The 16729-nt window shown below is 40.4% G+C and overlaps 1 protein-coding gene across 1 annotated transcript; it reads right to left on the minus strand.

Annotated features, from left to right (window-relative positions):
* Positions 1–14486: 14486 nt before the first annotated feature.
* On the minus strand, positions 14487–16691 carry IL9 (interleukin 9). The gene is made up of 5 exons (XM_074916528.1): positions 16584–16691; positions 16454–16498; positions 16323–16349; positions 15507–15635; positions 14487–14621 (listed from the first exon to the last, which is right to left on the minus strand). The coding sequence occupies exons 1-5, from the start codon at positions 16689–16691 to the stop codon at positions 14514–14516; spliced, it is 417 nt and encodes a 138-aa protein (XP_074772629.1). The 3' UTR covers positions 14487–14513.
* Positions 16692–16729: the final 38 nt, after the last annotated feature.

The following is a 16729-nucleotide window of genomic DNA, read 5'->3' on the forward strand; positions in this document are numbered from 1 at the left end:
ACTGTGCCCTGAGCCTCTTCAGGAGGCTGTTGCCTCCAGGCACAGCCTTGCCCTGTCCCTCCCGTTGGAGCCAGGCCTCTGGGAAGCAGCTTTTTGGTGCTACAGGGATGGAGCTCTGGCCTGGGGGCTCAGAGCAGATTGGGGAGCAACATCCTCTCTGCAGCCTTGCGCTTCTGCCCCCCTCGAGGGAAGGCTCAGCCAGCCCAGGCTGGTCAGTCCCCAGCTTACACTTCAAAAGGACAGGGAGTACAAGCAGCTTTTATTGATTTTTAGCTACCCGTTGGCCAAAAATGGCCCCATTCTGTCCAAACTGGGGATGCCAAAAATATACCGCTAATTTACGACCTAAAGCATAATAAAGAAAAATTGCAGATTTTACCTATGCAGATATACTGCATAACAGCTCATCCCTAGTCAGTGTTTATGATTTTATTTATATCTGAACAATTGAGGTTTTATTGCCAACTGCTACAAAACACAACCACAGATTTCCTGGCTCTTGCATATAGAATAATTAACCAATAACAAGCCTTTATAGCATCTTTTTATGAAGAGATAATAGTAAACGCGAAGCGCTGCAGTGGTAGATTGTATCTGCCCCATATAAAAGCAAAGCTGGCAAAATGCAATTATTTGTGTGACATCAAAACAGAGATTCTCCCGTGCAGATTTGAAAAACTAGAGAATGAGCATGCTAATGAAACAAACTGAAAGGAATATTTATGATACAGTGACAGTGACACTTCCAAAGTACACACCTTTCTCAAACAGAATGACAAAATACACTGCACACTTAGTTGAGAAAATCTACCAAAACCACTCTTATCTATATGGTTCTCGACTGTTTCATTCAGACCCTAAAGGAAGTAGAGATAAAGTTGCAGGTAATTTTTGCAAGTCTTTTGTTCCCGATACATGTTTTTAAACGCTTTTTTTCAGTAAATACTGCTACAAAAACCACCTTTAACTTAGAAGCTACTATCTGTCAACAGTAATAGACCATAGATTGTAAACAGAGATTAGTGCAGATTTGCAGCTACTATCTAAATCCACCAGTCATGAGTTTCTTTGGTTCACTGCCAATAACCTTTGGGCTTCTGTACAGGAACAGGTTCAAATATACTTTAGAATATAGACTAATCTCTGAGGTTTTCTGTATAGAGGAGTTTCATCTTTTGATCTAGTCTAGCAGAGGCACATTGTATACCTAACAAAATGGAAAAGTCTAGAATAGAAGAATTCTGTGCACTTTATAGCTATATTCATTACTGTTTTAAAATACAATTATATATGAACAAAAAATATCAGCTGTGGATTTGCCAGTACTGGAAGGAAATAAGCACAAACATGGGCACACACCAGGAGCTTCTATCTTTTACTCATCTTCCAGGTATCAGATAGGTGCCTGGCACAGACCTGCTGCTTGTATCTCCAGATCTCTCATCTCATATGCAAGATGCAAAGAGCTGAAGGCAAACTGCACCGCTGGATATAAGCCCTCCTTATCTAACCCATATACTATGGGCTGCCCACGTCATCCAGACACTCAAAGTCAAGCTTAGCCTTCTTCTGTTGTTGTCTCTCCTGGAGACAGATTTACAGAAAGAGATATAATACTTATGTCTAATCTTTGTGTTGGTTACAGGAATATTTTGCTGTAGTCTTCACACAGGTTTCATAATATACTTTTTCTGTACTTTGATTGAGTGATATTCACAATTTTTATCATTGAGCTTTGAAGTAGCAATCAAGAAAAATTTGAGTAAACCCATGAGTTAATCAGGATAAGAAAACTTTAGGGAAATCAGAAGTTTCCTGAGACTGAAGAATGAACATGTGTCAGTTCAGAATCAGTATGCCATGCACTTGGAAGATTTACAAGAACTGTGTGAAAAGTTAAAGACAAGTCTCTTGAGATTATTGGCCATTTCTTAACTAGTTTTTAACAGAAGGGCTCCAGAAGTGAGAGGTAAAAATTGGAATAAAAATTGAAGGAAATAAAGTCAAGGACGTTTATTGTCAGGTCGAGTAGGGAACCATGCAGTATATTGTGCTGTACAACAGCAGGTCGTGCAGATAGTTCTCACAAAAAGAAATCACAACTTTTTTGATATGCTAACTGTGGCATAACTGAATTTCATTATAGCACTTCTACATTTTAATGTAAGACTGCTTCATTTTCATCCTGACCAGGATTCTGACAAATCCACATAACCAAAGGATACTCATGTATGCTCACTTGCTGTCTTAAACTCTTGAAGGATCACAGGGGAGGCCAGTGGATCTCAGCTTTGCCCAAAGTTTCACTCAGGCACCATCATTTCCATGCTGAATGATACTCCAAGTCAGTCTAGCTTCTCTCTGAAAGTAGTTGCATTTGTGTCAGTGTGCTAAGCCAAATAAGTACTGTGTTGTATCTTCTTTTAAAAGCTTAATTTTAGAGAGAACCATATATTTCACAAACAGTACTGAAAACACAGTGACATACGGTCATTCTTAATTTAAAACCCAAATACTCAAACCTTGTGATCAAACACTGCAGCTCTAAGGATTTAAAACTTAACTGGGCAGACTAGAGCAGCAAATGACGATCGTGCCCAGAAAGTAGGTTAGTGTGTTACGTTTGCTGGAGGCTTGTGAGCTGCTCTGCTAGACACCAGCTGCTGCATGGGCACGCAACCAGAAACAACCTGTTTTAGGAACAGAAATCACCCAAGTTCTTTTACAAAAGTTTCTATAATCCACACTGAAACCGAAATAAAAGTAGTGAAAAGAGTAGCTTATTTGCACGCCTGTTTGCCAGTGCCTTCCTTTATAAAAAAGGAGTTAAAATGTGGGTTTAAATGGACAAATCTTTATGAGATGATATCAACATTTTAAGAAATGCAATAACAGTCCAATATTATCTCTCCAGAAATAAATATGAATGCCTAAAGGGAGTAACTCCAAGTATGTTGTAATCCTATCCTTTTGTTTGATGGTGTGAGTATATAAGATGACATATTACAGTTGGTTTATATATATGCTAGGCATATATCTTACAGACAACATTGTTAATAGGTACTGTTAACAGTGCCCATTAAACTGCAAAACAAATCTAAGAAAATTATTGATACAGATACTTTTTGTGGAAAGAGCCACCACAAAGGCATGTTAATAGTTTTTAAGTTATTTGAAAATAATTTATGTAGAGATGCTGTACTTCTGTGGCATACTCTAGGAATGTTATTAAAATCCCATTGGAACCATGTGTTTTAATCTATAAATTTATATATATAATTTCTAACTGTACCAATTATTCAATCATTAACTTTTTGATTAAGTTTTCAGTCAGGGCATCATGAGGGATGGCTGGGAGCCACCGGGGTACAGTAGCCACCTGGGCAGGGACCTCACCAACCAGCTCAGGAAGGCAGGACCCGAGATGGCAGCCGGGTTCATCCAAGAGTCCACATCATCGGGCAAGTCCCTGGAGGTGAGGCAGGTCCAGGGTCAAGCCAGGTCAGGGTCCCTGGCCAGACACAGAGGCAGCAGTGGCTGCAGACCAGCACGCCTCTGGCATTGCGCAGGGAGGGATTGAAGGGCCAAGGCTGAGCTTAAACGGGCACCTGGGGCCCTGGGCAAGGGTGTGGGTGAGGCCCCAGGTGAGGCTGCTCAGGGCCATTAATACATATTAGGGTATTAATGTATTAGTGCCCTGACACTTTCGATACGTAACTATCCCCACTAATCCATAAAACACAGATTATTTGGTCCTCTGATTGACTATTACCTGAGCAACATTAAAAATAAATTGCCAGCTAATTCAACTTCTGTTTACTGCTGTTGATATATAGGTTGCCATTCTGGGGAAAAAAAAAAGAGAAAAATTCTCTGATTCAGATTTTTTATGTCATAAGCTGTTTGGTAAATGCCACAGTAAGTAATGAAATCCTCAGAAATGGCTCTATCCACTTAGGTTCTGATAAATATCTTTGAGTTGAGCACACAATAAATTGTATTTTAAGATGTCATCTGTAATAACTGCCGGTCTGATTACCTGCTTTAACAAATACATGCCCTCCACGCTGAAGAGAACACCAACCTTAGAGGAGTAAGACTGTCCAAAATGGCCAGCTGAAGATTTGATTTCATCAGAAAAAATAGCTGATAATAGAAATAACTGATAATGTTAGTAGCTGAGTTTTTGAGTTTTAATACTAGAAGAAGCTTCTGTAGGGTTTTTTTTATCAGAGTTATAACTCAGACAGGCTACCTACGGAGGCTGCAGAATGTTCTTTGGAAGATTTCCAAGCAGGCAAGATTTTGGTCAAGGATTGTGTAGACATACAAAACTCTGCCTCAGAGCAAAGGAGGAGATTCAGTGACCGTTTAAGCTCCCCTTCAATCCTATCTTTCAGTCATTCATGCTTTTTTTATGTCCGTATCTCCTGTTTCTGCTACTGGCAAGTGCCCATTTTTTCACAGTTTTAAGAAAATCTGTTCACCCTGTTGGCAGGAGGAGGAAGTGGGTTTGTTGCAGTTCCTCTGCTAGGAAGGAAAACTGTAAGAATGATAAAGCTTACAAAAGGGGCTTTGACCAGTTTCCTCCACCCTCTTTGGATTTTGTCTGTGGGGCCTAGGATTCATGCATAGATAAAATAATGCTTTAGCTTTAGCAACCTTATCTCCCTCTTTGATTCACGTTTGTGACAACCTTTTCCAGAGACACGCTTCTGTTAATTCTTTTCTATACTATGCACAGAGGGTGTAAACATTTTATTTTTTTTTAATGTTAGATCAATGGCCAGTGAACAAAAATATGCAGAACTGATATGTTCTCTGCAATTTGAATTGTTTCCTTGTTCTCGAAATGTCTGTTTTTTAAACACATATTTTGTGTTTACTTTCAAGTGTTGCTATAGCATTGCTTGGTCACAAGAGGGAACTCACATATCAGTCTGTATGATTTTTTTTTTTTTTTTAATATTAAAACTGAGGACTCAGCAGACTAATAAAGAGAATATGTTAGGGTTATGCATGTGTGTGAGACATGTAAGTGTGCATATATAAATCAATATATATTTATATACCCACACCTTTTAGTTATCAAGGAGTAAACCATTCATAGAAATAAAGAGCAATAACCTGAGCAGGTATGAAAGCAGAAAAGAGCTTTAGAATGGCCCAGAAATAGCGTTCTTATACTCCAGGTATATGCTCATGGGTTGTGGCTTATCTGTGTTCCCACACTGCAGCTCTGTAAATCTCAAAACTATTATTAACTTACAGTATCAGGACACAGACGGAGCAGAACATGCTCCCTCCCAGCAAAGCCTGACCAGCAGGGATTACTCTCACCAATAGTTTTGAGCAGCCCTTTGTTTTAACTTTCTGTTCTGAGCCCAGGATCATCTTTCACCTTTGCAGAAGGTCCTTTGCCAGCCAGAACTTGATTGGACTTGGGATCTGTCCCAGAATTCAAAGTATTGAATGTACATGCATATTGTTTGATTGTTAGCTCTGTTCTTTAAAGGAGAAGACTCAAACACTAATTAATTTTCCATTTCTGCTAGGTGCCAGTGGCAGCAGCATGTATCGTATCCAAGCTGCTCGAGGCTCATTTTTCTAAAATAAACAAACATATAAACTCAGAGCTTTCTAACCTGAGAATTAACATTATTCTCAGAACTTGGTGTCTCATATCTTCCTATACTGATGTTCCTTTCCCACTGGTCAAGCAATTGGCCCCCAATCCTGTTAATGTATTTGCAAGTCCCTTCAAGAAAACACATAACAAATGCCCTCAATAAACTGAACACAGTGTGGGAACTTTTCTTGGATCGTTGCTGCTGTTTCTGCCCAGCTGCTAAAGACAGCCCATGCACAGCTTCCAGGATAACCCCTGAGAGTTCAGTAGCTGGATTTGTTGATATTTGAGTTTTAGGAGCTCAGGGTGGCTGGTTTCCTAGGAATCGGTAGCAGCCTTCCTGTGTGGAAATGAACTACCTTGTGTGTCTGGTTAGTCCCTCACACAGATTCCTTAAGCACTTCTGTCTCCAGCACAAATTGTAGCGGCCCTTTAGCTTATCCCACGGCTGTGAACCCACTGCACCGTGCCAGCATCAGCTACATAACAGGGTCGTAGTTGCAGCTTGCAGTCCTGGTTTGGGTTTGTTTTTTTTTTTTTTTAGATGTACCATGTCTGTTTTGCACATTTTCCCGTTTGTCCTCTGGCCTTGTGAGTTCCTTAGTTCCCTTCAAGTTTCCTTCCAGTGCAACCACTACCCTTCGAATACGGTACATGCAGGACATCCCCACCGTGGCCGTGGCACTGCTGCAGGCGCAGTGGATGTTGAGCCACATATCTGTGATGTGTTGCAATAAATACGGGACCCTTCAGAAAAGAGAAGGTATCCCGCACCGTAGTGCTGATTCCTAGAAGAACTGCTGCGTATTTTGTTTGGGATCTGGGAGCAGATGTGTGGAGAGATGTGCACGTTTCAAGAAGCACAGAGTGGATTCTGTGAAGCTGATTTTTGTTTATGCAATGAAAGACACTTTAGATCGGAGAAGGCAGCTTTCCTAAGCTGGGTTTGCTTACTGAACTGTGGTATCACATGGATATCTGTCAGTTTTGATAGATGGTAGGGCTGCTGGCCTTGAAACTTCTAAGAGAAATTTACACATAACTAATCATTATCTATAATCTGCATATCTGATTAATTAAACAATCTATTATTTAGCTTAGTTGCACCACACCTGCATACCATTGTTCTGTTTGTTTAAGTTGGTGGGATAAGAAAGTTTGCACAATCTAATTTTGAAGATCTTGAAAGTCTGGAATTAGTCCAAGAAAATTACAAATAATAAGGTTAGACCCCAAGGCAGGTGTACAGTCATGAACATGTCTCATGCTGTTAGGACTTATCCGGTGGTACCACAACCTGGGTGTAAGCACGAACACCGTCAGAAAAGCAAAGACCCTCTCAAGACTGTATCCTTTAACCGCTATATTTTTGTGTGCTGTTGGTGATTCTGGACTTTGTGTCTTGATATATTTTTAGATGCCCTTTACTAGTGTATATGTGTCTTTGTTATAAACCTAGCCAAATTACAGGACTGGATGGCCGTCCTTGGAAGAGAGTATGTGATAGGATACTGTTGTTATTCTGTGAGTCTGGGCTCTAGCCAATCTAATCCTTGTGGATTAACCTGCAATAACTGGTCTTCCAGCTTGATCAGCAATTTTGATAGGGGTGACTGCAAATATATAGTTAGCAAAGTATAAAGTAAAAGCATGACCATAACTGAACTTAATTTCATAATGGAGCCAGAAGAATGCCAGCTGTAGAACCATGTGGCAGTGTTTGGTTCATTCCAAGAAACTTTGAGGAAGAATTGAATGGGATCAAAAAGCATTCAGTCTTTATTATTAATTCTCCTAAGGTTTTCTCAGAACACCTTATTCAAAAATAGTTTTTCCTTAGTTTTCAGTTGTTGAAAAAACATTTCCGTAAGTTTTCAGTGAGAGCATGAATAGATATATATATTGCTTGAAAATATTTGTTTTGAGGACGCAGATATTTAGATCATACATGTAGTATGAAAAAGATTCAGTTAGATCTTGTAAGAATTAATTATAGATCCATCTATTATATTTTCCATGTCAGACAAGACTTGTAAGGCATCATAGTTATGCCAGGTTTCATTTCATTATTGATAAATCTGAACAGGATGAAGCATGTTGCCATGAATACTTACCTGAGTGTTGATTGAAAAGGTACCTTTAATGAACACACTTAGAATTTTTCTTTGTGAACAGAAAAACTGACAACTTGTCCAAGTACAAGTTCATGCTATGCCTAAACTTACTTAAGTGAGAGCACCCAGTCCCGTTCTTCTTCGCCCTCTCCCAGCTGTATGAAGAGTTGGATGGAAAAGGAAGGATTATTTTTAGGTTGGACACTTCTCCATCCCGCAAAGCCCCATGATTCCTGCGTAGGAAGTTCTTTAGCATGGCCAGGTTGTTCCAAAGCCCCAGTTATTTTCTAGTTGCTGGATCACCTCCTGGGGACAGCAGGTAGCAGAGCTGTCAGCACCGGTCAGGATCTTCTAACCACCACTTCCCTGGAGAATTTTTGAACCTTCTGTTACTGTTATAGTCAGTCTACTTGCCAGTACCTTCAGTTACTTTGCTTATGGCAGAAATTCAGTCTGTATTTTGACTCCGTACATTTTAAATGTCTTCATAAGGTATTTGTATTCAAGAGAATGACTTCTGCTAGGACATGTAATTTTGATAAAATTTCTCTAGTATCAAACAAGTATCGGACTAGGCTTCCCTAAGCCTCTGCTGGCCACTTCCTGATGCATCTCTCACATATACATTTAGACAGAGGTTCTCCTCATTCTTTTTCTAATAGTTCCTCTTCCTTATATCAACTAAGTATAAAATAACAGATAAAATCCCCTGTTCCTTTCTGTAGGTGGTATTGCCTTGCTGTCTGCAGTCGTGAGGCCATACGTGCTCTTGCCCCTGCTTCACCCACACTGCTCCACTTCCCTGGTGGTTTTCCCTCACACAAGGGATTTCTCAGTTTACTGCCTTGGGAAACTCTGGTTCCTCACAGCCAGGTTGTTCCAATGCCCAAACATTTTCCATCCACTGGACCACTCCAGGAGGCAACTAGCAGGGAACAAAATTTTCAGCAGTCATCGGGATCTTCTGGAGTTCTGGTCTGTCCCAAGGTTTGACACAAAGCTGAGCTGGTGGAGGGTGGCAAGAACATCTCCCACAGCCACACTGAGTGGCAGCTCCCACCTAACCCAAGAAGTCTGCTAGATTCTTGACACTTTTTTTTCTCATCTTTGTGCCCCATGTAAGTGGGGGCATTATATCAAAATATGCAGAATATGTGCTATATACACATAGCTTTTTTTAATAGTACACAGATCAGTAAGAGGATTGTTGGAATGGTGAAAGCTGCATTAAATTACCCTTTGCCTGGCCATCTTGTCCTCCATATCACAGAGTTTGCAAGGAGCAGGGAGACCATACTTTAAAACACCTAAATTTCCCTTCCCTGTACCCCAAAACTGTTCCACAACTTTTGCTGCCTCCGTCAGCCACCAGTGAAGGGGGTAGTTGGGTCCTAAACCCCTGTTTTAAATCATTGTGAAATGTGCTAAAGCAACTAGTCTTCAGGGGTGCTTGCCTCTGAATAGATGATAAGAATTGCATGCATTTTTACACTTTTCCTTCTTTGTGAACACCATAGCTTTTATTTATTACTGAAAATGCCTTGTGGTCAATGGGGATCTTTAAGTCTTCATGCTTTCTGTTGTGTTTTACGTAATAGTATCATGTCAGGTGTATGGAAGCACAGCAAAATGAGAGTGAGAAATTTTTTCAGCCACCGTGGAACAATCTTATATCTCAATGGCTGATTTATATCCTGCCTGAAGTTGATGTCGGACAGAACATCTCTCTTCTCTCCCACAGGCTGCTTGCAAAGTCAGAACTAAGCTGATCATTATCTGCATCTCTTAAGTCATGATTTCCCTCTTATTTTTCTCTTTTACAAATCCAATTTTGTGGGGAGTCAGGGGAAACTCCCCTCACTCCTGGGCTTTTTGTTGACCTATTACCCCTGGAAAATATTTATTTAGCCTTAAAGTTATCAAATTAAAAACTAGCAATATGAATGCAATAAACAAATCAAGGGCATCTGTTTTCTTGTGAAGCCTCTTGATGATGTTGTTTCTGACATAAATAAAAAAGAAATGTCACTGATATTTTACGTGAAAAAATATCTTTAATGTAGTTTCTTACTTACTGTCACTTTTTCTAGATTATAACCTGATATAAATTTAGGATTGTTCCGTGTATTATTACACTAGTAGATTTAAGGTAGCAGAAACAATTCAGACATATTGCTCATTTGTAAGCATCTTTGATTTTTAAAGCCTGTATGGGAATTAGGAAAAAAGACCATCATGGTGACCTAGGTGTTGTGTTAGTGAAGCATTTCGCCTTCTCTTTCCAGCCCTTTCACTCATTTGGTTGCCTGAGCTCTGCTGCTGCTGCAGGAAGAAGAAAACATTTATCTTGTATCTCATAACAGTAGTGTGAACATTCAGGATTATTTACAAGAGTTCATCTAAGATGACAAAAGACTGCTGTTTGAGCTGGTGCTTGGTGTGCAACTTACCCTACAGCGTGTTCATGAAGATGCTGTAACTCATAGATCACTGTGGTTACTTCCATGAGAGATGTATGTAAAAGTCTTGGGAATTTTTAGTTCTAACTTTTAAAGGTTTTTCAGCTGATCACATCAAAGGTGGGAGACCAATAAAGAAGATGGGAAGGGATCTATAACCAGTTGTGGGCACATGTAGGCTTATCTGAGGAAAAAACAGACTGGAAATGATAGTTCTTCTGGCTTTAGTCTTCTCAGTAGCACCACCCGATATCGTGTGTGCTGTCATTGGTGTCTTGGTGGTGTTAAACCCTGGTGTGTGTTGAGCTCTGCAAGCAAGTGCTATCAGTCTTCAGACAATTGTAAAATGCAGAGTGTTGGGGGAGAAATGAGTTATCCCTCTCACCAAACTCTTGTTTCCTTAATTTTCTGTAAAACTAGGAGAGTGAGGCTTGTCCACATGCCTCAGGAGGGTGTTGTGAGGATTAGCCAGATAAGATCAGCTTTCTTATACAAATATGTGAAACTGCTTTTAAATAGAGTGTGATTTATGACTGGAAAGCACTTGAATGGCAGCCCAGTGCCTCTCCTTCCCATAGCATGGCATATAGCAGACTTGTTCTTACAGGGGTGCAAGAGACTCAGGAAAAAACAAGAACATAACAGATGCACTGGGGCAGCTCTAGTCCCTCCAAAAATACCTTCTAAACCAGTGTTCGCCTATATGTCATTGGAGACAGCTTCTTATTAGATTGTTGACACTGCTTAGGGCTTGGGCTTGTCCTGCAGCAGGTCATGGAGTTATGTAAAGTCAGGGATAGTGGACTGGAGCACAAGAGCTTTGGCTCTGCTGCTGTACTTCTGCCTTTATAAGCATCCTAGCAGAGAGGCAAGCATATAAAGCTGTCCTAGCCAGGTTTCTGAAGACAACACTAGAAGTTCTGTAATAGCCATGCTACTAAATGGAGGTCCGAACTAAGAGAATACTCCCGTGGGACTGCAGATCTTGTGAATGGGTCTCTGGCTGGCTGCTGTTGACATCAAAACCTCTCAAAGAAAGGGATGTGTGCTGGCTGGTGTAGCAGGACTGGGACAGTTCTTCCGTGCTGAAGAGTAAAGTAGCTTCTGAAGTGCCTTTGGGTCACTCATAGCATACAGTTTAGCATTACTTCATGCTAATGGGAAAAAATCATATAGTTGTGGTGTGGATTTGGTCTGTACATTCCCAACCTTTAACTCTCGTGAGACAGACATTGCTGAAGAAAGAGGTGCTACGTACAGAGATAACGGTGTTACTCAGTTTGCAGAAAGTAGCCACTCCTGCCCTGCATCCTCAGATATCAAGGGTTTCTGTCTCAGAAATCATAAAACAAATAGTGTTCAGAGCCTCCTTTTCCTGATGTGAGTCATAGAAGTGAGGCAAGTGTGGAACTGTACAAACCTGAAAACACAAGCACGTCTTGCCATGGACACCTGGGCAGGTCGGAAGAAGGGCTCTTTCCTAAAACCATGGTTGGTTATCAATCCCCCATTGTAAATGTATTCCACGATATAATCGACTTGTGCAGGCAAGTCATCTTGTATACCAAATGTCTGACCTTCTTCATCTCCTCTGTGCCCCCTGCCCTATGCCACATCCTCTCCATCAGGGTGTAGCATGACAGGTCCTGCTAGAGAGCTGCTAGAGAAAGATAATAGAGATAAAAGAAAAAGGTAATTGTCACAGTAAGTAACTCAGTGGATTAGTTTCCTTTTGTTTTCATCTGGCAGTTTTACAGTTCTATTGTGAACCACACTCCAGAGAGAATGAAGAGTCCCATGAGCCGCTGGGTCCCACATCTGCTCAGGGGTGGCCCAGGGCTGGCTGAAGGGGTGTTTGCTCCCACCAAGGGACATCCAGCCTTTCCCACCAGGAGTGCCCTGGGGATTGCAAAGCCTCACAGGTTGTTCGAGTCTCACACAGAAGATCTGAATACCCCTGTGGGGGGGCAGAGGGCTAAAATCCTCGAGGATGGAGGACTACCACCTTTCTTGGACTCTGGATCGAAGGGGGCTTGGGGGAGGTCACCAGAGCAAGAAAACACTTGCCATCAGCTCACAGATGCAAGGGGTACGTGTACAATGACAGACAACAGTGGAGACACCGATTTCAGCTTGCACAGTTCTGCACTGAATGCTTTAAGCACACAACAGTCATTTCTCTCACACGGATTCCGAACCGAGGCATCAGATGAGTAGATATTTTGCAGATGTATCTTCTGCAGTTTAGTAAGTTTGGTTGTTTTTTTTTCAAAGTCTGTTCAAGTTTCCTATTACTGTCTTGCAGAAGTTATTTAACTGGAAGCTGGCTGACTGCATTTGACTCCTGCCAGCTTATGTTAGGTAGAACTGAATTTATTGTCTTTTGCTTGTGCCACGATTTCACAATTATTATATCTATTTCATAAATCTAATTAAGTTGTTTGGAGGGTAAAAGTATTAAACAAAGAATTTTCTTTTTCCTTGCAGCTGCTGAAATCACAAGTTAGAACAGCTGTCTGCAGTCCTAGGACCTGGGAAGTCTTTTGCTCATCTAAAAAAATGAATCAACATTTTTCACATTTTATGCTTACTACAGATAATGACTAGACACAATGCTGGTGAGCTGCACACACAAAGACAGGAAAAGCAAAGCATCATGGAAACAACGAAATAGCTTGGAGTTACACCTGGTAAATATTAACAAGATTGAATATCAGTATTTGGTGAGGTGATATTTGGAAATTTGAGATCTGACATCGTAGATGCAATAAGATCTGTGGATGTTAATGAGCCTTTTTCTTCTGTTCAAGGCCAGGAGCATGCATAAGCATTCTACTGATTGGTCAGCAATGTGGATGATTTTTCTTTGCACTGAAATCCAAGAAAAATGGTTATTTAGGAGAAAGCTGCCTGAGCTGAACTTGGAGTAGAAAATGTAGGAAGATATGAAAATGTGAGAAAGGCAAAGTAGTTGTTTTACTTCTTGGTTTCATTTGCGTAGGTGTTACCACAGAAATAGTCTTTTGTATTTTAATAGTTATTATCTTTTGATTGTATTTGAAGCAGGTGGCAGACTCACATCAAGAAAATGCATTTGATGCGATAAATATTACATAAGTTTAACTCCTTTTATATAGTTGTATCAGGTGCATTTTCTACAGTCTAGTTCTGTCTTTTCCCGCAAGCCCATACTAATGGAAACCTTAAGAATAATAAGAGTTGAGAGTTGATGAATCAAGTTGATCAATCATAGAGTTGATGAATGTTTCCATCATGCTTTTGATCCTAGAAATGTGTTCATCCCATCAATATCACACTTGATGCTTAAAAAAGAAAGGAAATCAGATGCCCGTGTCTGTTCCTTGAAGTCTGAAAAATCCACCATGCTCCAGTGGAGGTGGTGGAGAAATGATGTCATTGGAGGTCGTTTAAGATCCTCCATCTCAAAGGCCAGCCCTGATACAGTGCCTCATCTCTTTTGTTCCTGTCTGAGGCACAAAGGAGGTGAAATCTGACCTCTCACCTGTTCGGGAATTTCCCTTGTGTGAAGAGATCTAAGAAGACACTAGTAAGGCTGGAATAGGTGGCTGAGATAAGCCTCTCCCCTTATATGTTTTATTTTTTCCAGCAAAGCTCCTTTTTTGTCTCTTTTCTTTCTGTTGAGCTGAGTGGAGGGGTGATAGAGAAGCATATCCGAGCTCATGGCACTACAGAAAGGTGTTCTTCAAACCCACTGTTAAATACGTCCTGAGAAAGAAACAGCCGTCCACAACATGTTCCAAATACACAAGCCCATTAAGAATTTGTAATTAACCCTAGGTATGGTCTTGCTTTTGTATGTTAAGATGTTAATGAGGTTTTGGGCAGGAAAATCTGCAGCCTTGCAAGAAAGAACCTAAGTGACTTACTCATAGTGTGTAGATATTAAAAAATAAATGTGATGCAGAAAGAAAAGACAGAATTTCTGTTTGACTCTCAAATCCACAAATATTTCTACTGCTATACAGTGGTCAGATTATGCATTTTGCTGTAGCATCTCATGTGAATGAAATTGTTGGAATGCAGCTTTGCACACCCACTGGTATGAAAACAGGATGTTCAACCCTTTCACCAAGTACAGAACATACAAAATAAAGACTCTTGAATACTTTTGATGCTCAGGTAAATTATAGTTTTATTGGTTTAGTAGTTGTTATTCCTACTTTTTATACTTCAGATGGATAATAAATACAATAAATAACTTTTCTGTTCCCCCTTCTTATTGAAGAGTTTTGGGGTTTTTTTAAAGCTTTTTAATTTATGGGGGTTTTTTTAAGCTCTAAGTTTATTGATTGCTTGATAGGTTCTCAGGATTTTATTCAAAAATTCCATCACATTTCCCTTGGTCTTGTATTGGCACTGCTTCCCACGTGCCAGGCTCTGTGATGGAAGAAAGAACAAAGATGGGGTTAGCACGGATTTTATAAAAAGAAATGACTTAGACAAAACAGTTAAAATACACATTCTTTGGAGCTAAGCAGAGATTTCAAAAACAATTCCTAAAGAACCATTCCTCGAGCAGTGAGTGTCAAAGTGGTTTTTCATGCTGACTAAGAAGGTGACAAGTGGACTGTCATATTGTTACAGCTGAAGTAATTTAAACTAGGCTGTTCCAACATGGAAAACAGGGCGGGCAGAGCAGTTTGAGAAGCGGGGTAAGACTAGTGCAGTGGGTCTGCCCGGTGTTGCAGTGCCATTCTAGGATGTTTCACTGCCTCAGCAAAGGCATCCGGGGATCCAGGAGTCTTCCTGAGCATCATCTCAAGTCTGAAGATGCTGCAGGTCACAGCAGTATTTCATGCCCAGGCATCCTTGAAGAAACTGCAGCTTAAGTAGAATTAATGCTGCAGGAGAGAAGGATGCCTCTGCCTGCTTGTCCCCAGCCAGGAAGCTTCCGCACATCTACTCTCTGGTTTTATACCATTCCGATTGAATGTAGAAACACATTTTGAGAAAGGACAATAGAAAAGCAATTTAAGTAAAGCTCCTCTCTCAGAGATCTGTGTTTAAAGGTCCTCATGCTAAAGGGGTTTGGAGAAGGGCAAGGGCACAGTGGGGCAGAACCCGTGTCCCTGCTCCCTCTGCCAGTTCTAATAGCTTTCCATTGCCTCACGCACGTGGCAGCTATCATATCTGGCTCCTGCAGAAAACGAGTATTTAAAACACATTCAAAATTAATGAGACATCTAAAAGCGTTTAAATTATATATATATATAAAAATCCTTTCTTTTGTGAAAGACAGATCTAAAGTAAGGAAGATCTTACTTTGCAGAGGTTTCTATCCAGTTGAGTCTGAAAGGTTCGATTAAGCCTTTCGATTACTGTGTTTGAAGATACGTTGTTCTTCAGCATGTGTTCAGTTCCTTCCACAAAGCACGCCAATTCGTGGCCAGGCTGTTAAACGAAGAAGGCGTGAGAAAAAGCTAGAGTTCATTTTGTGTTTATCTACAGAAAGAAGAAATAGGTATTCCTAAACGTGGCAGCATGTCACAGTTAAATGTAACATTTTGGATTCTACTGAACACTGGTAGAAGAATTTGGGGGTAGGGTTGTAAAACACTCAATCATCATATATGCCATAAGAAACACCTGTCACATCTCTCAGAAAACCTCAAACTGTAAAAATAACCTCTCTGAAGTATACTTTCAGCTAAAGCTGGATTTCACCATATCTGAGGAGACTTACAAAAATTAAATAGTGTTGGATACAGCTAGAGCTAAGCAGCCGAGACCTGACATCTCCGGCCCGGGTTCACTCAGTATTTAGGTACCCAATCATAAAACAAGGTCTTGCAGAGATTTTCAAAGCAAGAACCTGTATCTTTTGATTTGTAAGGCAAGCCCACAGAGGACTTTTGTCTGACTCCAGGCTTGCTTCTGATTGCACTGATAATGGGAGGACTTCTGCTTCCCTCCCCATCACTATTCATCAAGATCAGTTTTGCTGCTGCTAGTGTATTGAAATCTTCTTCATAACCGAAAGCAAAAGTTAGATAAGGAACAAAATGAACAAACTTAAACTCAGTTAATACCAAACTTCTTTAACACCTACAATAGCTTAAAAAAAAAAAAAAAAATTACCTCAGCAATGGGAAGACATGAACATGACTGAAAATGAAAAGAGTGAGCGTTAAAATCCAGCATTGTTAGCATTCAACACACAAGTACATTTCTGTTTAGTTTCATCATATTCTCAAAATTGGTGTACTCACACTGACAGCTGTCTCCCTACATGGACAACTTACAGAACTTTCCATCTGAAAGAATAACAAGTGAGAAATCAGTATTCATGATTTATAAGCATGCATTTTTACAGAATTAAAGTGCTAAACAGCCACTTACAAGCAGACGTTCTGTATGCCGGATAATTTCACGGACGCTGCAATTCTGTGCTTGCACAGAGAGCAGCAAACAAGAGAAGAGAATGTATGACAGCATGCTGGCATTCATGTACAACTCAGTCTGATGGGTGACAGAAGAATAGGAGG

This window comes from Athene noctua, chromosome 12, assembly GCF_965140245.1.
Source record: "Athene noctua chromosome 12, bAthNoc1.hap1.1, whole genome shotgun sequence".
NCBI classification, from domain to species: domain Eukaryota; kingdom Metazoa; phylum Chordata; class Aves; order Strigiformes; family Strigidae; genus Athene; species Athene noctua.

What these genes read in the sequence shown, in the direction of transcription:
- IL9 (XM_074916528.1), bottom strand. Translation starts at nt 16,691, where the DNA reads ATGAATGCCAGCATGCTGTCATACATTCTCTTCTCTTGTTTGCTGCTC. An exon ending in GTAGGGAGACAGCTGTCAGT is followed by an intron (nt 16,350 to 16,453) that starts GTGAGTACACCA and finishes TTTCATTTTCAG; the next exon opens with TCATGTTCATGTCTTCCCAT. An exon ending in TGGATAGAAACCTCTGCAAA is followed by an intron (nt 14,622 to 15,506) that starts GTAAGATCTTCC and finishes CTTCCATCACAG; the next exon opens with AGCCTGGCACGTGGGAAGCA.